The following is a 23,361-nucleotide window of genomic DNA, read 5'->3' on the forward strand; positions in this document are numbered from 1 at the left end:
TTCCAGGTCCAAAGGGGAAACACCTGTCCCCCTACCTCCCTTCCCGGACTGAGGACACTCTCTGGCATCAATTTCCAAGGGGTGAGTTCTCTCCTAGAGGAGCCCAGGGGCAGAGCCCTCAGCTAAGTGTGGGGAGGCAGGGAGTCCAGCTCAGGGAGAGGGATTCTCCAAAACGAAGAGGAGGCAAAGGCAAGGGTCAGTTAGGAGATTTTCCCAGGTTTATTCGAACAGCAGTTCTCAGAGTGTGATCTGTGGAACCCTTGAAGTCACTGAGACCCTTTCATGAGATCCATGAGGTGAAACCTACTTTCATAGCATTACTAAGATATTATTTGACTTTCCATTATGTTGACATTTGCTTTGAGGTATAACTTAGCAGTGATGGAGACTACTGTAGCGAACTGCAATATAATTATTTTCACCACAACTTACTTGCAGAAAGAAAAAAGCAGGTTTGCTTTAAAACATTCTGGTTGATGCATTACAAATTTTTATCTTTCCTTAATAAGCTATAATGGAAAAGAAAATGAAAAAGAATGTATATACACATGTATAGCTGAATCACTTTGCTGTACAGCAGAAATTAACACAACATTTTAAATCAACGATACCTCATTTAAAAAAACTTTAAAAATAAATAAAAATTCTTTTGTTTCCTAAATCATCCTTAAATCCACTTTTTTTTTTTGGCCACACCCCACAGCATGTGGGATCTTAGTTCCCTGAACAGGGATCGAACCCTTGAACCCAGGCCATGGCAGCGACAGCTCTGAGTCCTAACCACTGGACGGCCAGGGAACTCCCTTAAATCCACATTTTAAAAGTACCTTCTAAGATGACATGGGAAGTACCCATCAAGCCCTTCTGCTACATTCCAAAGTACCATGTCCCAAGGAAAATAATTTGTGTGACCTGAACTACCCTCTTCTTCACGGAATACAATGTTTACTTGAAAGAATGAATGACACTGGAAGATCTATATAACTTAGTGAAACAACGTATTACTTTTTTAAAATCTTACCTTAGTACAAGAGACATTCAATGTGCAAAATAGGGTTATGGAGTTTAACGTAACAGAATAGGAAATAGTTAATAATATTCTTTCAGGTCCACTTTGAAAATAACCTTTGAGAAACTACCACTTGTGTAGTTTTCGTTTTGTATCAAAGACTAACATCCATGACTGTCTGAAAAGGTTTTTGAAAATACTACTCCTACATATGTGTGGGCCTTTTTATCATAGACTTCCATCAAAATAACCGATTCATTGAAGAAGCAAACATGAACATCCAGGGGTCTTCTAATGAGACAAACAAGAAAGAGAGAGACTTGCAAAAATATAAATATCTGAAAAGCTCCACTTTTCCCACTACCATGTTTATTTTGAGAAGTAGTTATTTTTCATATTAAATCATGGGTTATTAATATTATTCTAGGTAAATTAATTAAAAATTTTAAAATTCTATTGTTTATACTTTGGAAAGTACCGATAGAAGTATCCATATAAAATTATCTGTGGGGTCGTAACTAGTTTGTAAGACTGTATAAATATTCTGACCACAATGTGAAAATCGCTGACTACACAGTCCCTGGGCCAGGACTCAGGGAGACACTGTGACAAAGAGCTGTCGGTGCAGGAGGGGAGGGATCAGGCAAAGTCCCAGGTCCCGGGAGGGGCAGCCTCTCAGGCTCTCAGGGTGTCAGGCGGTCTCTGGGGCGGGGACGCTCCGTGGTGGGGATCCCCAGTCTCCCGGAGTTTCACTTTCTCTCTCACAACCTGTGTCGGGCCCTCCTGCCTGGACACTCGTGACGCGTCCCCACTTCTCACTCCCATTGCGTGTCCGGTTTCTGGAGAAGCCAATCAGCGTCCCCGCGGTTCCCGGTTATAAAGTCTCCGCCGTCCCGCCTCACGCAGTTTCTCCTCAGACGCCGAGGATACAGGTCATGGCGCTGCGAGCACTCCTGCTTCTCACGGGGGCCCTGGCTCTGACCGAGACCTGGGCGGGTGAGTGCGGGGTCGGGAGGGAACGGCCTCTGCGGGGAGGAGCGAGGAGACCCCGGGGGTCGGGGGTCAGGACTCCCAGGGAACGAGCCACGCCGCCGCCCCCGGCCCAGACCCGCCCCCTCACCCCGGTTCCCGCCTGTCCCTCCCTTGCTTCCCGCCCCCTCTTCTCTCCCCCCGAGGTGCCGGCCCTTCTCCGACCTCCACACCTTTTCCGTCTCACGAGCCCCTCGCCCCCTCCCCCCTGCCGGCCCCGTCACCTCGGACCCGGGGACCCGCGCCGGGAGGAGGGTCGGACCGGGTCTCACCGCTCCCCGCCCCCAGGCTCCCACTCCCTGAGGTATTTCTACACCGGGGTGTCCCGGCCCGGCCGCTGGGAGCCCCGCTTCATCTCCGTCGGCTACGTGGACGACACGCAGTTCGTGCGGTTTGACAGCGACGCCCCGAATCCGAGGATGGAGCCGCGGGCGCCGTGGGTGGAGCAGGAGGAGCCGGAGTACTGGGATCGGGAGACGCGGATCTCCAAGGAAAACGCACAGATTTACCGAATGAACCTGAACACCCTGCGCGGCTACTACAACCAGAGCGAGGCCGGTGAGCGACGCGGGCCCGGGTCCGGGTCACGACCCCCATCCCCAGGGACGGGCCGGCGTCGCCCCGAGTCTCCGGGTCCGAGGGCAACCCCAACATTGCGGGACCCGCCCGGCCCCGCGACTCGGGAGGAAACGGCGGGACTTTACCCGGTTTCATTTTCGGTTTGGGTTTAATCGCTGCGGCTGGTCGGGGCGGGGTCAGGGTCTCACAGCCTCCAGGAGATGTTCGGCTGCGACGTGGGGCCGGACGGTCGCCTCCTCCGCGGGTACAGACAGTTAGCCTACGACGGCGCCGATTACATCGCCCTGGACGAGGACCTGAGCTCCTGGACCGCGGCCGACGCGGCGGCTCAGATCACCAAGCGCAAGTGGGAGGCGGCCGGTGCTGCGGAGCAAGAAAGGAACTACGTGCAGGGCAGGTGTGTGGAGGGGCTCCGCAGATACCTGGAGCACGGGAAGGACACGCTGCAGCGCGCAGGTACGAGGGTCCGCGGGGCCTCCCTGGTGTCCCCTCGGGCTGGAGCTGGCTTCCCACAAGGGGAGGAAATGGGGTCCCTGTGGGAACACTGCCCCAACTTCTTGTTGGGAGAGGGAGGAATCCGCCCAGGTTTTCGTATTCTGTGCGAGACAGTGACTCGCCGGTGGCCTCACTTCTCTGAAAGACAGTGAAGGAATCCAGTCTCTTTGGGGAAGAAACAGGAAACCATCCCTGAAATAACTGACCAGCGGTGCCCTTTGACCCTGACCCCCATCTTGTGAACCATGACTTTCTCTCTCAAGCCTCTTCTCAGCCTGAGAACATCTTAGGAGGCCTGACTCCAGCTTTTCTGAGTCATTCAGCCTCCTCCAAAGTCAGGACCATTGCTCTGTATTCTCCCCTTTACATGGAGCCTCCTACCTTGGCTTTCATCCTTATTCTAGAACTTTCCAAGGACTGGGAGATTTTCCCAGACCCTGGAGTCCAGGCTGGTGTCTGGTGTTTTTGCTGCTTCTTTTCAAACCTGTTGTGCTGTTCATTCTCAGGATGGTCACGTGATGCTGCTTCAGTGGCCCATGAAGGTAACACTAAGTGTGAATTTTCTGATTCTTCCTTCTCAGACCCTCCAAAGACACACGTGACCCACCACCCCATCTCTGACCGTGAGGCGACCCTGAGGTGCTGGGCCCTGGGCTTCTACCCTAAGGAGATCTCACTGACCTGGCAGCGTGATGGGGAGGATCAGACCCAGGACATGGAGCTTGTGGAGACCAGGCCTTCAGGGGACGGAACCTTCCAGAAGTGGGCGGCCCTGGTGGTGCATTCTGGAGAGGAGCAGAGATACACGTGCCATGTGCAGCACGAGGGGCTTCAGGAGCCCCTCACCCTGAGATGGGGTAAGGAGGGACATGTGGGGTGGAGCTTCCTCTCAGATAAAGCAGGAGCCCTTCTGGACACGTTCAGCAAGGTCGGGATTCAGGCCTGAGGTCAGGGCCCCTTCCCTTTCCTCCACAGAACCTCTTCAGCCCACCGTCCCCATCATGGGCCTCATTGTTGGCCTGGTTCTCTTGGTGGTCACTGGAGCCGTGGTGACTGGAGCTGTGATCTGGAGGAAGAAGCACTCAGGTAGGGAAGGGGGGAGAGATCTAAGTTTTCTTGTGTCACTGGGGGGGTTCAAGCCCAGGTAGAAGCTTGCCTGCATGTGTATTGGGCAGCACCATTCAGAAACATTGCTTGCCAGTCTGGAGACTGGCACTTACCCTTTTATAAAGCACATGTGGAAATGAAAGACAGGTTTTTTCACCTTCATGATTCCAGTTGGGGACCAGGTTACCAGCACTTGAAGGTCAGAGAGGGAATGTTCCTGCTGAGGACGGACCCCCAGGAGGGAAGAAGTTGATCCAGTCCCCCCACATCTCCTTTCTTCGTGTTCCTGATCCTATCATGGGTTTTGGTCAACAGTTTTGGAAAGTCCTCTGTGGTCCAGGACTAGGGGGTTCCTCTAGGATCTCAACTCAGTCTTCTCCCTGGCCTCTCACGTGAGCTTTTCTTCTTACAGGTGAGAAAGGAGGGAGCTACGCCCAGGCTGCAAGTAAGTGTGCAGGGGCTGTGATTCCTGAGACCCTTGTGAGGGTGCAGACAGGGGGCCATGGGGCCTCACCCTCCTAAAGTTCCTTCTCTAGTTTCTCTCCTGTGTGTTCTGACCACATCCTGGTTTTGTTCTCCCCCAGGCAGTGACAGTTCCCAGGGCTCTGATGTGTCTCTCATGGATCCTAAAGGTGAGACCCTGCAGGACCTAGATTGGGAGAGGTGTTGGGGCCGAGGGGATGCCCCAGGTGGTGGGGATCCTTGAATGGGACATTTGAGCATGTGGGGGACTGTTGGGAAGGTCAGCACTTACATGACTGACCTGAATTTGTTCATGATTATTTTCTTTCACAGTGTGACACAGCAGCCTCGTGGGACTGGGTGATGCACAGTCCCATTTTGTGGCTTCAGATCCCGTGACTCCTCTTTCTGCAGCTGCATCTGAATGTGTCTGTGTTCCTCGTAGCCTAATGTGAGGAGGTGGGGAGACTGGCCCACCCCTGCCCACCACGACCCCTCCCCACCCTGACCTGTGTTCTCTTCCCTGATCCACTTGCCTGTTCCAGCAGAGGCAGGGCTGGGCCATCTCCATCCCTGTCTTAACTTCATGGTGCGCTGAATAATAATCTCTTACTTGCCAGTTGGAAATAAAATCTGTATATGAATTTTGTTTTTTCTAATTCCTGCCATGAGGCGTTGATGGGATAATAAAGGAAACGCCTCTTAAAGTTTGAGAGAGAAAATAAATGGAAACGCTGAGAACCTTCCAGAATCTGTGTGCTTGCTGTGCTCTGTCTGCTGCAGGTGGGACAGGAGGAGGCGATGAGGAGCTGAGCGTGGACGTGGCCTGTGCCCACTCCGTGCTCACTGCATCGTGGGCTTTGTTGGGGTCACTGCTCTGTCAGGTCATCTGCTCTGTTCCTTTGTCCTCGTCACTTCAGTAGAACCTTGTCCCACCAGGACCTGTGATCTCAGAGGCTCAGAAATCGCCTGGGCCTCGTACTGTCTCCAGGACTGTGGGCAGCAAGGGCTTCCTGTAACCAGGTAGCCTTGGCTCGGGCCTGGCTCCCATCCTCGGACCCTATCTTTATCGTGCGTGTTTATATTTTGCTTATTTAGTTGTTTTTGTCGTTGGAATAATGACTGTTGTTTTTCATGTGCAGAGTTTGGTCTCATTCTTCTCTGGGTGTCCCCATCTCTGACAGCAGCCGGAGTCATTTTGCCTGTCTTGTCCCCACAAGTCCAAGGGGGCCCTGCACACAGGGTTCTCAGTAGTATCAAGAGAGCAATTTTCAGCCTCATCCAGCTCTTGCCCTCCTTCTAGAGATGTCTGCTGGATTCTTCTTTCCAACTTTTCCCCATCTTTTTTTTTTTTTTTTTTCCCCCCATGTTTTAAAAGGAACCAGATTCTGGAATTAGCAAACAGAAGGGACCCAATAGTCTCTCATCTTGACTTAATTCTTGCTGGATTTCTCTCTTCTCTGCAGCCTGGCCCCTCTTCTGCCCTTAGATCTTCTAAGCCTAGTGCTGACTCCAATCCAAACTGATGGATTTAGAAAGCAGAGTCTAATAGAGTCAGGGTACGTTGGAAAATAGGACGCATAAGTGCAGGATATTCTTTTCTGAAGCGAGAAGGAGCATGGTGTGTGGTGTGCAGACTGATTGGTGTGGGAGGGAGGGGAGATCAGCCCTTTTGAGAAAAGTACAGGCGGCATTGATGTCATTGCAAATGGATGTTGTGCTGTAGCTGCCACAAGACAGCATGTGGCCTGAGGTCACGTTAATAAAGACACTGTCTCTAGAATAGGGAGGTGCTCTACACTGATCATTCATTCAATTGATATTTTTGTGTGCCAGATACATGACACACTATTTTTGCCTCTAGGAAACCTCAGGGAACTAACAACAGAAAACTTGTCAGCCGTGTGGAGTATATGCTCTGGGGAAAGGGCAGAGTGTGCACTATGAGACTAGTAAGTGAGGGAAGTGTTTACATTAAAAGTTGGTAAGTGCTTTGAGGAAGGTGACCCAGCGTGTAAGTGTGTGGGGACAGGGATGATGTCTCTTTTACTAGGGTGGTCAGTGTGGGCCTGATTGAGAAGGTGACCTTTGAGATGTGAAGGACATGAAGGTATGTCCACGAGGATGTCTGGGGCAAGTTCTCTCCAGGCAGGGGAGCCTCCAGTGCCAGTGCACTAGGGCAGGAGAGTGTCTGCGTGTTCAAGGAAGAGTGAGGAGGCCATCGTGGCTGGAGGAGAGAGAAACTGAGATGAGATGCAGTGTCCGGACAGATCATATAGACCTAAACAATATTAGAAGGGTTTTGATTTTGTCTGAGTAAAGTGTGGAGTTTACATGATGGTTTGAACAGAAGATTGACCTGGTGTGAATACTCTCTAGAAATATCTGGCTGCTGGGCAGAATCAGGAGGTGAAGGGCAAGAGATTCCATAGAGGAAACTAGGAAATGCTGCAGTGTCCAGGCTGGAGATACTGGTGCTTGTCTGGGGTGTGAGCAGGGAAAGTAATAGTAACTGATTGGATTCTGGATATATTCTGAAAATGGCGTTTTACAGCAATTCCTAATGGATGAAATTTGGGTTATAAGAAAGCAGAATGAAGGAAGACCCCAAATTTTGAGATTTGCCTGTAGACATGTGGGGCACTTTCCGCAGAAATGGGGAGACTCTGGAAGCAGCATATTTGAGGAGGCGGCAGCACTGGCATTCGCTTTAGGAAAGTACAAACTGAGTCTGGGGTTCAGGTGAGATGACTTGGCTGGAGAAATAGTTGGAGGAGGTGACACCCTATAAATGAGGTTTAAAGCTTTGCGAACAGATGAGGTCACCAGGGGAGAATTGGCTACAGATGAGGAAGGACAAGGACTGAACCCTGGACCCCCCAGCGCTATGCGATCTGATCAGACCACACACCCGAGCAGACCGCACGGTTCTGAACACCGAGTCTAGACGGCAAAGAGACCCGGGGGTCCCGATCTTCCTGTGCACCACCTGCACACCTCAGGTGGAAGGGAGCATGAGAATCTGCATTTTAAGCAAGTTTGGTGCTGATGTTGCTGGTCTTCAGATCACACATTTAGTAGCAACAATGTAGACCAGGATTCCCACGTGGCTGTGCATCAGCCTCACCTGTAGGGCTTGTTCATAAGGGATTCCTGGACCTCATGCCCACATTCTGAGATGGCGGGTCGGGGAAGAGGCTGAGTACTTTGTCAGAATCCCTACAAGCAGTCCTGAGGCTCAGGCAGATTGGGATCCACTGAGGTCAGGGATCAGAGAGTAATCAGGGTGGGGAGGGGCTTTAAATCCACATTGAAATGTTTTTCCCTGGGAAAAAAAAGTCAGGACTTTTTGTGAGAGATACATGTTTTCTCTACCATGCAGTATAGCCAGGTGGAAAATTTAAGAAGCAGTTATCCACTCAGCATCAAGAAAAGCTCTTGAGTTGCTAAGAGGGTAGACCTAAATTTTCTCCACACACACGAAAAAGGTGATTATGGGGCATGATACAGTTGTAAACTAATGCTACGGTGGTAATTATTTTGCAATATTAACTGTATCAAGTCAACAAGTTGTACACCATAAACTTACTCAATATTGTAGATCAATCATATCTCAATAAAGCAGTGGGAAAGAGTCTCTGAATCCCTGCTCTCTCAGAGTTTTGCTACATGGTATTCTCATGTAATTCTTTATGGGCAAAAAAGGGTTTCAAATTGTTCTAACAGCCCTGAGACTACACAGCCAGGAACAGAATCCACAATCCCACCCAGGTCGGGTCCCACAGAGGAACCCCTGCCCCTCCAGGTGAGCCCAGATGCCACTGTTGATAGCACTGTCAGCCTGGGTGCTGGACAGCGCGCCCTGCGGCTCCTCCTGCTGTCTCTGCTGCTCCTGACAACTGGATGACACTACTGCCGCCTCTGCCACATGTGCCAAAGCGCTCAGCACAGTTCCCGCCTCTCTGTGTCACCACGTCCTGAGTCAGAGTCCAGCATGGGGTCACCTGCCTGGTGGAGCCTCAGGCTGTTTCAACCTGCCAGAATGTTTGGAAGCAGGTTTTCCTCTCTTATGGTGGGGGTGGTCTCTACCTCCTACCAAGATCTTCAAGTTTGAAATTCCCCTAACTTGGGAAGAGGGTACAGATTCTAGGGGTGGAGGTTGAAGGTGAGGAAGGGAAAAAGAATGACAAATTTCAATTTTTGCAGCAATGATCTAGATGAGAACTTGACCTGGTACATTGTAAGCAATCAGGTTGGATGGATGAATAAGTAATAAATGACATCTTTCAACTTCTTCTGTGATGTTCTGTTATGGGGTCCAGCTTCTATCTACTCCAGTTTATACTTAGATAAGCAGAGTGCATTTTTCAATAATGAAATGATTACTCAAAATGCCCTCTCCCACCTTTGTCTCTTTCTAAGCTTAAAAAACAAGATCTATAAGTCTTAATGGGATCCATACATAAACACTGACATTTTATACTGTTTCATATTTCTTTGTACATGCACATCTTTCTGGGGAAAGTATCCATATCACTTATCAGTTTACATGTGATCCCCACAAAAATCTTTAAAAGTATCAATACTAGTTTAGACACCAAGTTACTCAAACTCTGGTCCATGAGGAACTAATGATCCAACTGTCTTAGCAGATCCAATGATGTGATATACATGCTAATCTTTTTCTTGTCAATTACCAGTCTGGGACAAGATAAAGGTAGAAGTTTACTTGCTTACACTCACTTTCAATGTCTGTATGTTTCTTATTGTGAGCTGAGAGCAAACATTTCACAAACCAGCACTGGCTCACACAAGTGATAAAGAATCATTGGTTTGGGTGGACTTGTATTCTAGCACCTACCATGGTGCCAGATAAATAGCAGGAGTGAAAAAATAGGTCATGGAGACTCCATTCCCAGTACCGCGATAGAACTTGTTTTAAGGCTGCCTCTTCCAGTGAAAACAAATAATAAAGTATAAAAAGCTTCCATAAGTACAGTATCAAGAGAATAATTGTTTAGGTCAAAATATAAACGTGGGTAATAACCCAGAGGGAAACGTTGTTTTTATCCTTAGGGCATCATCCAAATCTGGAAAAATCTTACCTTTGGTTTCCTCAAGCTTATGAGCTGTAATTGGAAATGTCACCCAGAGAGCTCATACTGTTGTTTTTTGTTTGTTTGTTTGTTTTGCGGTACGCGGGCCTCTCACCACTATTGCCTCTCTCGTTGCGGAGCACAGGCTCCGGACGCGCAGGCCCAGAGGCCACGGCTCACGGGCCAAGCCACTCTGCGGCACATGGGATCCTCCCAGAGCGGGGCACAAACCCGTGTCGCCTGCATTGGCAGGCGGACTCTCAACCACTGCGCCACCAGGGAAGCCCCTCACATTGTTTTCTTTTAATCTGTGAAGTAAAAGCTTTTAGTAAGAAAGGCTTAGTGGAATCCCCTGAAAAAGCCTCCCAAGCTCAGCCACGACAGAACATTAAAGACAATATTGTGTCTTGGGATAATGAAAGAAGTTAACGTCATCCTCAAAGACTTAAAGGATGCAGGGGTGGCGGTCACATCACGTACCAGTTAACTCACCACTGTGGTTCTTGCGGAAACTGGGAGCATCGTTGTCCATGACAGTGAGACACCGCTAACTCTCAGTGCTGCTACCTGGCTTTTCATTTCCTACGTTTATGTTTCTACCTACAAAGTTCTCCCTTTTACAAATCCCCAGTTACCTGGAAGATCGGGCCAGTTTTTGGGGAATATAATTTTGATCTGGATTCCTGTGAAGTGAGCCCCAGAACTTTGACTTGAACTCCTTATTTATTCTGGTCTCTGCATTGCTACCCTCAGCCGTGCGACAGGCCATGAAGTCGGATGGTCCCAAAGTCACCCTGTGGTCGGCAGACTCTAAGTTGGTCCCCGATGCTCCCTCCTCTGGTATCTATGCCCCTGTCTAATACTTTTGGAACATAAGCTGGACCTAGTGACTCATTGGTAACAAATGGAATAGGGGAAGTGATGAATGTATATTTGGGGATCACCAGGGAAAAAGATATGAGGGACCTGGGGTCTGCTGTCTCAGGGCTGGCTGTCCAGGCCTGGCTGGGGAAGCAGAGATTCCCGATGGAACCCAATGACAACCGATGCTGCATTCTCTCCCTACCTGAGGAGTTTCTCCTCTAGATGTCAGCCTCCACAGTCACTGCCATCAGACAGGAGGAGGAGGAGGAAAAGACCACAGGCAGGGATTCTCATCCTGGCTGGAATGTCAAGAGAACTGTCTGTGAAAAGGACAAGAAGGGAAGTGAAGAAACGAAGGCTCCCAAATCTCTAACACCTGGTGACCCAAATGCTCCCCTATCAGACCCCATGGCTAGAAAGATGAGGAGGGTAACAGTCTCCCTGTGCTGTGCCCCCAACCCTGGACCAGCTCTCCCTTTCTCCATTTACAATAATGTCCCAGGAGCCCAAATGGTGACACTGTAAATATACCTCTGCTCATCTTAGAACAGACCACCACAGCCCCACACTCCTGGGAAGTCCTTTTCTCCCGGTATGTATTCAGTATATGCAGCAGAACCCAAATAACAGTGGTCTCACAGGATAGAGGCTAGTGTGTGGCTCCCATGACACTGAGGCAGGCAGTTCCAGGGCTGCTAGGGTGGCTCTGCACCACAAGGATATCCAGGCGTCCAGGTCTCCTTGACCTTCCTTCTCTGCTGTCCCTGGGATGTTACCATTGTTGGCATGACCCGAGGTACCTAAGACCATGTTCATGGTCCATGAGCAACCAGGGAAAGCAGGGAAGGAAAAAAGGTTTCTTCCCTTTAAGATCAAAATTTTAAAGTTCACATCTGCTTCATCATATTGGCCAGAACTTAATCAAAAGGATACAAGTAGTGGAATTTGAATGGTTTTTTTTTTTTTACTTTAATTAATTAATTAATTTAGGCTGCATTGAGTCTTCATTGCTGGGTTTTCTCTAGTTCCGCTTAGCTGCATTGCAGGGGCTTCTCATGGCGGTGGCTTCTCTTGTTGCAAGAACAGGCTCTAGGCGCACAGGCTTCAGTAGTTGTGGCACACGGGCTTATTTGCTCCGCGGCATGTGGGATCTTCGCCGACCAGGGATCGAACCCGTGTCCCCTGCATTGGCAGGCAGATTCTAAACCACTGCGCCACGAGGGAAGGCCCGAACGTGTTTTTTTTCTAGGTGACTTTGTCCAGAAAAAGAACTCTATTACTATGGAAGAGAGATGATTTTTGCTATAATTTTTTTTTTTTGCGGTACGCGGGCCTCTCACTGCTGTGGCCTCTCCCGTTGCGGAGCACAGGCTCCAGACGCGCAGGCTCAGTGGCCATGGCTCATGGGCCCAGCCGCTCCACGGCATGTGGGTTCTTCCCAAACCGGGGCACGAACCCGTGTCCCCTGCATCGGCAGGCGGACTCTCAACCACTGCGCCACCAGGGAAGCCCTATACTTAAGCTTTTTTTAATCACCAGTGGAGAATTGTTATTGTCAATATCTTAAGCTGAGCCACATTTGTAGTTTAAAATTAGAATAATCTTACAATATATTGCTAATTGATAACAAAATTGCAGATAGAATATGTGATAAATACCACCTGATAAAATGAAATCGCTCTCTATAATACTGTCGAAACTGGTAACAGTTACTGTGTCCAGGGAGGGAATTTGGAAGGGTTTTGGATGGGATGGAGGAGGAAATTTACATTTCACTGTATGTCTTCTATGTTATATGAATTTTTTTAACTTTATGCATGTATTAGTAAGTTGAAATAAATGTTGAATGACCAAGGAAAACCCCACACTCATTTAGTAATCATTTATTAGGCGGTTACTAGATGTCAGGCTCTGTGCTGGGCCTCAGTGAGTGACACATCAAGGAACTCACGATGGAGTGAAATGACCTGGTAAATGCAACATAGTCTATAATTAGTTGTTGGGGAAACAGCTCCCAGGAGGGAGGGAGCTGATTGAGAGCATACTGTGTGCCGGCTGTGGTGCCCCCTGCCGGGGACATAAAGAAAGCTAAGGTCTATGCCTTGCTGACCTAAACGTCTCACCCCGATGAGGGTCTGTGCCAGTCCATGACTTCCCAGGAGCCCCACTCTTATCCTGTCCCTGTGTGGGACGTGAGCTGAGGAATGGAGAGACGACCTTGGCCCATTTGGTCCAAAAATTAGTGGAAAGGGTTAGTTAGAGAACACAATTTCCTAATGAAACTGAGTAATCAACACGAGAGAAAATCACTAAGAAATAATCTGGATGAAGGGGAGTAAACCAACAAACTAGAATCACAAGGAGTGACTCTGGGATCCTGTATGAAAGTAAGATGTGAGGAATAGTGGGAGCCCAGGGTTTGCTGGCAGGATGACACAGGGAAGAAAATGTGGGTGACTTTAGTGACAGCACTTTGCTAGAGGTGTAGGAGGTTTGAAAAGTAAGGGGGCAAATATTCAGAGGGGACCCTCTCAGATTCCCACAGACCTGGAGAGAAACCTTTCCGATGAAAACATTGATTCTTGTATCCAGGTCGGTGCCCAGATAAACACAAGTCAGTTCTGCAGATTATCCTGCCTGAGGCGGACCCACAGTGACAATGACTGTTCAGTGACTGTGCAATCCGTGTGTGAACACGGCCAGGGCAGAGTCCTCACTACCTCGTGCTCCTGCTTCTCTGACCTGGAATGTCCCAGTGCAGACAGACTGAGATGCTACCCAAGGATCCCTGCCTCCTGGGGTTCACACCTTGTGGCTCTCCGCCCCTGAGTGTGGGTGGGACCTGTGACTTGCTTCTGACCAATAGAATATGACAACGGGGATGTCACTCCTGAGATCAGATCATAGAAGAGCAAGACCCCATCTTGCTGGCTGACTTTCCACTGTCTTCACTGCTTGTAAGCTCTGAGGAAGGAAGCAGCCGCGTTGGCAAGTCCAACATGGCAAGAAATTAAGGTCAGCCTCCTGTCAACATGCGCAGAAGTCTGAGGCTGCCAGTGTAACAGCCCACAAGAAACTACTCAGTCTTCTTCCCTAAGTCAACGCTTTCCTTTCCTTGGTGACAGACATTCTGCTTTCTCTTTACCAGCGTAATGTCAGCTGCTATGTCTATCCTAGTTGCTGTCCTCTCACTTCATCCAGGAGGTCCCAGAAGGGAGCAGCAGGCAGGGTGGGAGGAAGTGCTGGTGAGCAGGGGTGTGGCCAGACCCCTCCTCATGTGTCACCTTGGACAGCAGATGTTCCCAGGAAGTCAGCTGGCAGAAGAGCAGTCAGGGCAGCAGGGATGGGAAGGAGATGCGTGAGCACCCCTGTGACTCGCAGGCCCACGAGGGGCCGTGGTTTCAGGCTGTGGAATAACACAGTGATGAGTAAACTCTGCATGGGCCCTGCTGGTCGTCACCCTTCAGCATCTGGAAAGCCCAGCTCACACCCAGATGCAAACAGCACTGAGGCCCTCCAGCGCAGATGTGACCCTCACTTCCCCCACCTCCGGCAAACACACTCCAGCAGCCAATGTAGAACCAACTCTCCTGTCACTTCAGACCCCATGGACACACCTATAGGGAGTGTGAGAAACACAATAGACTCCCAGCCAGTCTCAGAGCCCAGAGCGGACAGGGAAGCTGTCAGAGGCCCCAGAGGAGGTGACCCTTAGTGAGGCTGGTGAACACTGTATGGGAGTCAACACAGCAAAGTGAGTACAGACCTGGGCGCAGCAGTCAGACCGCTTGCTTAGAGTCATGGCTCAGCCAACTGAGAGCCAGCCAAGCTCTCTGAGGCCTCAGTTTCCTTGTCTGTAAAATGGGGTTGATAGCTGTCCCTATCTCAGAGGACTCTTATGAGATTTAAATGATTTGATTCATGTAAGTCCCTTAAACTGGTATCTGACACATTTATTAAGGCAAAATCCTGGGAAAGAAGAGAGTCCACGCATGCAGCTCCTGTTTCTTTCTTCCGAGAGGATGAGGACCACTTCTCCCCAACACTCATCACCTCAGCCTCTTCTTACTCATGTGCAGATGGAGAGCTGTCCTGTCTCTTATATCCCCTGAGGGGAGGGGCACCTGGAGAAGGCCAGGGTGGGGGCCAGGATGAGGACGCATCAGAGCAATGCACACCCGCACACCACAAAAACACACATACACATACAAAGGCCCACACATGCTTGTGTACACTCACCCACACACACACACACAGACATCCATACACATTTCTATCCGCATGTGAACACACACAGACAGACACACATGCAGGTTACACTCTCCCTTCAGATTTGCCAGTTCATTGTAGGACTGGGCTTAATACTACTTCATCTTTGTAAAAAAATTTAGGATCCTGCTGGAGACCGACCTGAGAATTTTTGTCCCACTAGAAAGAGACCCATTCCCCAGGCAATCTGGTACTTTCTGGGCCGCATGTGGCCCTGCTCCTGGAACCCTCACAGAGGAGAAGGGGAGCTGAACTTAGATCAAGGTCCTGGAGTCCAAAGGCAGCCACGTACACTGGCCGGACCTGGAACTGGGGCTCGGGGGATCCAGCAGGTCCCCAGCCTCCCAGCTCACCTGCACTTCCTCAGCTGGCCTCCCACCAGCCAGGGTCCCTCCAGCCTTTGCTGCTCAACAGGATGTCTGCACGTTGGCTCCAGAAGTCACGAGGACAGGAGCTGCAGTTCAAGCCCTGAGGCGAGAGACCCTTGGGTCAGAACCATGAAACCCAGAATCCCTTCCTAAGCTAAGCTCTTGTTGTTCTAGAGCACAGTTCTTGCAGGCAAAGTTCGACTCATCTAAACTCCTGCAAACACAACCCCACTGACAACAGCTGCAAGGAGAACCTGGCCAGCAAATGCTCCCTTGATGGGGATGTTGGGCTGGGAAGACGGCTTTGAGGAGGAAAGGAGAGGGAAGGGCCCTGACCTCACACCTGAGCCCTGACCCTGCTGAAAGTCCCCAGAAGGGCTCCTACTTCCTTGAGAAGAAGGTTCCCCCTCAGATCCCTCTACACCGGACCTCAGGAAGAGGGGTTCAGGCAGCCCCTGGTGCTGCACGTGGCACGTGTGTCTCTGCTCGTCTCCAGAAGGCAACACCAGGGCCGCCCACTTCTGGAACGTTCTGTCCTCTGAAGGCCTGGTCTCTACAGGCTCCATGGCCTGGGTCTGGTCCTCCTCACCATGCTGCCAGGTCAGGGTGACCTCTGAGGGCCCAAGATCTCAGGGTGACCTCTCCATCAGGGCTGGGATGGTGTGTCACCTGTGCTCTGGAGGCTCTATGGTAGACAAAGCAGGGAGGGCCCAGGCAGGGGCTTGCTGAGTAGCATCGACTCCAGAGATCAAGACACCATAACTCCTGATGGTTTGGCTGCCAACCAGCACGAGGCAGGGACCGTCCTATAGGCAGTGGGTGAAGGGAACGAGCACTAGACAGCCAGGTCCAGGACACGGAGGTGACAACTCTGTCCAACATTCTCCTCCAGGATAAGATCCTCTTCAAGGACTCCCCTCCCTCTTTTTTTTTTTTTCCTGTCAGTGGTGTGCAGGGTTTTTTCTAATAGTTTTATGTTTCATAGTTTCTAAATCTTGTGACCAGACAAGTTTGTTGCCACTTCTACCACTCTGCACTTATTGAGGCTTTCTGTATTGTACGTTGTAAACTTTTGGACAGTTCCAAACATTTGAAAAGAAGGTACATTCTCTGTGTTCTTGGAATAGGATTTGCTATATTTCCATGAAGTTTTCCTTAGTAGTTTTGTTATTTAGGTATTTTGTATTGACACTTATTTTTTGACTTCTTGATATGTTATGGATTAGAAGAAATCACTCAAATATTCCTATTAGCAATGAGTTTTTGCCCATTTTACTTGTATTCTTATAGTTTTTGCTTTTTATATTTTGATACTTTTTTCCTGTATGACCTTTAAGGAGAGTTATATCTTAATTGTGGATTATAATTTTCTTAGTAACATAAAACACCCTCTGTTGTCTCACTTAATAATTTTTTGCTTTGAATACAATCCTGTTCGAAAATAAGATCAAGACCTCAGATTTCTTTCATTTCGTATTTAGCTTATACATCTCTGCCCAGCACTTCCTTGATTTTAAATTTAAAGCTTTAAAAACTGTATATTTAGGGGCTTTCCTGGTGGCGCAGTGGTTGAGAGTTCACCTGCCGACGTAGGGGACACAGGTTCGTGCCCCGGTCCGGGAGGATCCCACGTGCCGCGGAGCAGCAGGGCCCGTGAGCCATGGCCGTTGAGCCTGCGCGTCCGGAGCCTGTGCTCCGCAACGGGAGAGGCCACCATAGTGAGATGCCGGCGTACCGAAAAAAAAAATTTTTTTTTAATTTAAAGAATACTGGGAGAATGAATCTAAAAGAGGTATCTTTGAGAGTGGAGAGAAATAGTATTGTCTAGGACTAGAAGTTTAGGGCTTAGTTTAAAAACAGGGAATATGCCCGAAGGTACTCTCTAATGAAGCACCAGGTGGGTTCAGCAGATGTTGGCCGGGATACTTACATGAACCACTTCAGACTGGACAGCTCTGGGTGTCTCCTGAATTGATTTCTCTATTTCACTTGAGTTTTCACGGTGCTTTGTCACCTTCTGAAATTATATTAGCCAACAGTAAGAGAATTTGACCTAGAAGATGTGGTGTCAGAATTGCTTACTCTCCTTTGGTACTTTTATTCCAGGAAAATTGATGAGGGATCTGGAATATAAAACAAGTGAGCACCTGTAGGGGATAGTGGCTGAAGTTTGCTAATTGCAGCTTTCCTATGAAGCTCCATTACTTATGGGTCAGCTCTTTCATTTTAAAGAGGAAGGTCTTCGTGTGACAAATGTGTCCAAATTCTTTACCCTGAGAATTCAGATTTCAAACCCACAAACCTTTCCCCAGATTTGTGCAGCTGCAGTCATCTCAGTCCTTACCATTTTGCCCTCTCAAGTCTCATCACACTGCCTGTGCCCTTGAATTTTCTGTGTTCTCTTCATTTTCCAGATATGGTTGCTAATAGTATGAGCACAAGGTCACAAGCAGTTTCTGGCCTGCTCCCCTGAGGAGTCTACCCCCATGGTCATAAAGGCCCCAGAACCTATGGGATAAATCTCAATTGCTGTCTCTTGTGATGCCACACCTTTGTCTCCTTGTCCCCACAGTGAGGATCATCCTGAATTCCCAGACAGTCAATGGCTACCTCTCAGTGTTTCCAAATGGGAAGAGCATGATATTCACTGGCTTGTGGATGAACACATAGCAGCATGGTCAGCGATTTGATCCGGAGCCTGGTGTGCTGGGCAGTAAGGGCTTCACGCGGGGCAAAGTGTATCAGGAAGTGACAGAGGACAGGATCTGGTGGGGAGCAGGGGAGGAAGAAGAAGCAGTGAAATACAGGGGTGGAAGCAGAGGTGTGTTTGGCAGTAGCTATCTTGGTGGATTTCTAGGCATCCCTGATGGGTCTAGTTCTCCTGGATATAGAGGTGAGAAGGAGCAGTCGGAGGGGAATGGTCACAGGACAATGGAATGTGGCCAGAATTCTGCCTGCTGAGGGCGGCAGGAGAGTCAGTGGTGAGAAGAGGGTTTCTCAGCTTCACCCCCGAGGAGGGGTTCTGGACTCTGCAGCTGTCTTCAGCTGGGGTCTATATATGCACCGGCCCTGAGCCTTGCCAGATCCTGTCCTACTGTCCAAGGCTGACTGGAGCTGCTCTGGATTATGATGGTGGGAAGGTAACCTTTACCAATGCCAGAACTCAAGAGTTTCTCTATGAATTCTCAGCTTCCTTCACTGGGAGAATTTCCCTTTTCCTGTGGCTTGACTGCATGAGATCCAGACTTACGCTGGGATCCTGAGAGGAGACCTCCTGGGCACAGCCCTGGGTGTTTTCATTGATCCTCTGCTCCTTTACATCATTCCCAACTCGCTGCCTCAGCTAGGTGGTCCTGCTGGGTTTCTGAATGCGCTTAGATGACTGGAGCCTTACGGTAATCAGGATTCTCTTGTCCTCACTGCTTTGTCTCTAAAATGGGAGCTTGATCTGCTTTCTCTACAAGGGAATGGTTGAAATGTCTTTAAAGTACTTATTAAAATGTGTGTTAATTATTAATTTTTCCTTCAGTTGCCTTTGATTTTGTTCTTCACCTGCCACTGAGATAAAGGTATGAGAACGAGTGACTATATCATAGGACTGCAGCCCCTGCCACGAATAGGAATTGATTACAACATCCATATCCATTTCTAGAGCACCTTTTCTGTCACATAATTTCTCCTGCCATCCTTCTAAGCAGCTGAGGAAGCAGTAAATGTTTTGCAACTCATACCTGCTTACCGTTGATACATTATGAGACTTGAGCTATCTGGAGTGGGAACTGGTTTATTTCTTTCTGCTATGCTCTGATAATTTTTGCATAAGAAGCGGGGGAGTGGAAGCCATGTGAGGTTCAGGTGTATATGAGTTTTTGGAGGTCACTTGGACCTGCAGTTCAGTCTTATGTCAGCTGTGTTTTGAGGTGGTAGAAATAGACACTTAGCTTAATATTAAATTAGTAGTCTTAAGTATAAGCAGCAGAAAACAAATTTGGCTAATTTTAGAAAATGGGAAACTTATTAAACGTTACTGGGGCTTGTAGAGTGTAAAGAGAGAGGGATATGTGTGCCTACCTGATTCTAAATTCTGCCCCAAGAGAGCTGGGAGTCAGCGTGGGCACTGCAGTGAGAGGGACGAGCAGCTAGGGTGTCGCAGGTGTTGAGAGGATGGTTGGGGTTGGCAGCACCTAAACAGAACATACCACGCATGAGGACAAGCTAGTGGAGAGCAGGTGTGATCTGGTGGGGAGCAGAGGAGGAAGAAGTAATGAAGACACACAGGGGTGGAGCCAGAGCTGGGTTTGGCAGCAGCTATCTTGGTGGATTCATAGACCCAGCTGATGGGTATAGATCTCTTGGACATAGAGATGAGAATGAAGAGTTGAGGAGGGAATGGTCTCAGGAAATTAGTGGATAGAACAGGCCGTAGTTCTTCATGTAAGTAACTCCTAAAGAAAAACCTGGCATAAGTGCACCAGATTGCCAGAGAATAGGATGCGTGTCTGTGCCCCAGCAACATTAAAGGCTAGGAAAGCGTGCTTTTGGCTTCTGTAACGAGAGGTGGTCTCATCAAGACTCACGTAGTTTAGCGTTCTCAAGACACGGGAGCAGATGCGAGCAGCCTAAGAAGAACGTCCCTTATTTAAACTGCTGGGTTCAAGAGATGTGGGTATACTTGCTCTGATAGCTCAGTTGTATAAGAAAGTTTTGTCAAAACAATATGACCAAACAATAGAAGATTCCTATAACTGTATCTATCAATAAAAGCAAGTACAAGTCGAGTGCTGACGTTGTATGTTCAGATCCTCATTATAGAAGGGACAAAGCAACGTGCAAACAGATTTTTTGTATATGGTGAGTGGCCAAAGGTTTTAACTATTATATTCAATTACAGCGCAGTCCATGTTTCACTTACAGGACTGAAGGAAACAGATTTTATGGGTTAAGGATGTAGATAAGAGGATGTTGCAGTGCTTTTGGTTAAAAGTAATTATGAGATGAAATATGAGTAATTACTAAAGAACAGGGTCAGAATTTAGCAAGACAATGTTGAAACTGTTCCTCTTTAGAATGTTTCTTAAGTCAAAGATTAATATTAATAAGATACTTATCAGACAAATAGAAAAAATGTCAGAAAAAAGAAGCCAAGAAAAGAAATTATGTCTGATAGTAGAACCACAGGAAGAGTCCTCTGGGGATCCCAGATTCTGTGCCAAGAGAGTGACTCTGAGGTCCCGCCCTCTCTCAGGACAACTAAGGCATCCAGTCTCTCCAGGTATGCAGGGGAGACAATCCCCGAAGTAAATGATTAGCAGTTCCCTTTGACCCCGGCGGCAGCAACGGGCACTATACTCTGGATGACTTTCTCTCTCTCAGGCCTTGCTCTCTGCCTCACCCTCAATCTGTCTGGAGGTCTGACTCCAGCTTTTCTGAGTTACTCGGCCCCCACACAGGTCAGGACCAGAAGTGGTGTTCTCCAACCCAGAAACCTGGAGCCTCTTACTCTGAGTTGTGTCAACCTGAACTTATAGCTATCCAAGGAACAGGAGATTATCCCAGACCCCACGTCCAGGCTGGTGTCTTGCTCCCCCCAACTCAACTGTCCTGTCTGTTCCCAGGATGGTCACATGAGTGCTGCTGGAGTGTCCCATGAGGGTTGCAAAATGTCTGAATTTTCTGATTCACCCCCTCAGATTCCCCCAAAGACACATGCAACCCAACACTCTATCTCTGACCGTGAGGTCACCCTAAGATGCTGGGCCCTGGGCTTCTACCTTGTGGAATAACACTGATCTGGCAGCATGATGGGGAAAACCCAACTCATGGCACAGAGGTTCTAGATAGAGAAATATATACCATGCTAACACTAGTCTAATGAAAGCAAGAGTAGCTATACTAATTTCAGACACAGCAGACTTCAACACATGGAAGGTTATCAGAAATAGCAAGAAAGGCGTCACATACTGATAAGAGTCAATTCTCCAAAAAGACATAACAATATTTAATGTGAATGCACCTAACAACAGAGGGTCAAACGATGTGAGGCAAAAACTGATAGAATTGATAAGAGAAATAGATGAATCCACTCTTTTAGTTGGAGACTTCAACATCTCTCTCTCAGAAATGGACAGAGCAAGCAGGCAGAAAATCAGTAAGGACATAATTGAACTCAAAACACAATCAATCAACTGGATATAATCAATATCTATAGACTACTTCAGCCAACAACAGAAGAATACACAGTCTTCTCAAGCTCACGTTAAACATTCACAAAGATAGACCACATTCTGGGCCATAAAACACACCTTAACAAAATTTTTTTTTAATAAATTAATTTTATTTCTGGCTGCGTTGGGTTTTCCTTGCTGTGCGTGGGTTTTCTCTAGTTGCAGCAAGCGGGGGTTCCTCTTTTTTGTGTTGTGCAGGCTTCCCCTTGTGGTGGCTTCTCTTGTTGCAGAGCACGGGCTCTAAGCACACAAGCTTCAATAGTTGTGGCTCACGTGCTCTAGAACGCAGGCTCAGTAGTTGTGGTGCACGGGCTTACTTGCTTCCCAGCATGTGGGATGTTCCCAGACCAGGGATCGAACCTATATCCCCTGCATTGGCAGGCGGATTCTTCACCACTGCACCACCAGGGAAGTCTCCACCTAACAAATTTAGAATATTAGAAGTCATACAGAGCCTGAACCAAGATGGAGGAGAAGGATCTGCTCTCACTCCCACTTGTGAGAACACCACAATCACAGCTATTAGCTGCTGGACAATCCCTGACAGGAAGACACTGGAACTCACCAAAATGATACCCCACATCCAAAGACAAAGGAGAAGCCTCAATAAGATGGTAGGAGGGGCACAGTCACAGCAAAACCAAATTCCATAACCGCTGGGTGGGTGACTCACACACTGGAGAATACTTATACCACAGAAGTCCACCCACTGGAGTGAAGGTTCTGAGCCCCACGTCAGGCTTCCCAACCTGGGGTTCCGGCAACGGGAGGAGGAATTCTTAGAGAAACAGACTTTGAAGGCTAGTGGGATTTGATTGCAGGACTTTGCCAGGACTGGGGGAAACAGAGACTCCACTCTTGGAGGGCACACACAAAGTAGTGTGCACATCGGAACCCAGGAGAAGGAGCAGTGATCCCAGAGGAGACTGAACCAGACCTACCTGCTAGTGTTGGAGGGCCTCCTGCAGAGGCGGGGGGTGGCTGAGGCTCACCGTGGGGACAAAAACACTGGAAGCAGAACTTCTGGCAAGTACTCCTTGGTGTGCGCCCTCCCAGAGTCCGCCATTAGCCCTACCAAAGAGCCCAGGTAGTCTCCAGTGATAGGTTGCCTCAGGCCAAACAACCAACAGGGAGGGACAAACAACCAGCCCCACCCATCAGCAGTCAAGTGGATTAAAGTTTTACTGAGCTCTGCCCACCAGAGCAACACCCAGCTCTACCCACCACCACTCCCTCCCATCAGGAAACCTGCACAAGCCTCTTAGATAGCCTCATCCACCAGAGGGCAGACAGCAGAAACAAGATGAACTACAATCCTGCAGCCTGTGGAACAAAAACCACATTCACAGAAAGATAGACAAGACGAAAAGGCAGAGGGCTATGTACCAGATTAAGGAACAAGATAAAACTCCAGAAAAACAACTAAATGAAGTGGAGATAGGCAACCTTCCAGAAAAAGAATTCAGAATAATGATAGTAGAGTTGATCCAGGACCTCAGAAAAAGAATGGAGGCAAATATCAAGAAGATGCAAGAAATGTTTAACAAAGACATAGAAGAATTAAAGAACAACAAACAGAGATGAAAAATACAATAACTGAAATGAAAACTACACTAGAAGGAATCAATAGCAGAATAACTGAGGAAGAAGAACAGGTAAGTGACCTGCAAGACAGAATGGTGGAATTCACTGCCACAGAACAGAATAAAGAAAACAGAATGCAAAGACATGAAGACAGCCTAAGAATCCTCTGGGACAACATTAAACGCAACAACATTCACATTATAGGGGTCCCAGAAGGAGGAGAGAGAAAGGACCCGAGAAAATATTTGAAGAGATTATAGTCGAAAACTTCCCTA

General features: G+C 48.5%; 1 protein-coding gene and 1 long non-coding RNA gene across 2 annotated transcripts in view; one reads left to right on the forward strand and one right to left on the reverse strand.

The window, feature by feature from the left end:
* Nucleotides 1-1,879: 1,879 nt before the first annotated feature.
* On the forward strand, nucleotides 1,880-5,432 carry LOC149748176 (BOLA class I histocompatibility antigen, alpha chain BL3-7-like). The gene is made up of 8 exons (XM_089918511.1): nucleotides 1,880-2,005; nucleotides 2,327-2,596; nucleotides 2,798-3,073; nucleotides 3,694-3,969; nucleotides 4,088-4,198; nucleotides 4,632-4,664; nucleotides 4,804-4,851; nucleotides 5,015-5,432. Exons 1-8 carry the CDS (start codon nucleotides 1,945-1,947, stop codon nucleotides 5,017-5,019), a joined length of 1,080 nt encoding a protein of 359 aa, XP_089774637.1. The 5' UTR covers nucleotides 1,880-1,944; the 3' UTR covers nucleotides 5,020-5,432.
* Nucleotides 5,326-23,361, reverse strand: part of LOC115802018 (uncharacterized) — a 48,874-nt gene continuing 30,838 nt past the window's right edge. The window contains exon 2 of the long non-coding RNA XR_016394573.1: nucleotides 5,326-21,922. This is a non-coding gene — a long non-coding RNA (uncharacterized LOC115802018). The remainder of the gene's footprint in view (nucleotides 21,923-23,361) is intronic.

Source organism: Delphinapterus leucas, chromosome 10, assembly GCF_059928025.1.
Source record: "Delphinapterus leucas isolate spDelLeu-1000000601 "Yukka" chromosome 10, BTC_Dleu_Yukka2, whole genome shotgun sequence".
Lineage (NCBI taxonomy): Eukaryota > Metazoa > Chordata > Mammalia > Artiodactyla > Monodontidae > Delphinapterus > Delphinapterus leucas.

Coding starts and splice junctions, on each gene's coding strand:
- LOC149748176 (XM_089918511.1), top strand. CDS start 1,945: ATGGCGCTGCGAGCACTCCTGCTTCTCACGGGGGCCCTGGCTCTGACC. Junction 3,074..3,693: donor GGACACGCTGCAGCGCGCAG/GTACGAGGGTCC, acceptor CTTCCTTCTCAG/ACCCTCCAAAGACACACGTG. Junction 4,665..4,803: donor GAGCTACGCCCAGGCTGCAA/GTAAGTGTGCAG, acceptor GTTCTCCCCCAG/GCAGTGACAGTTCCCAGGGC.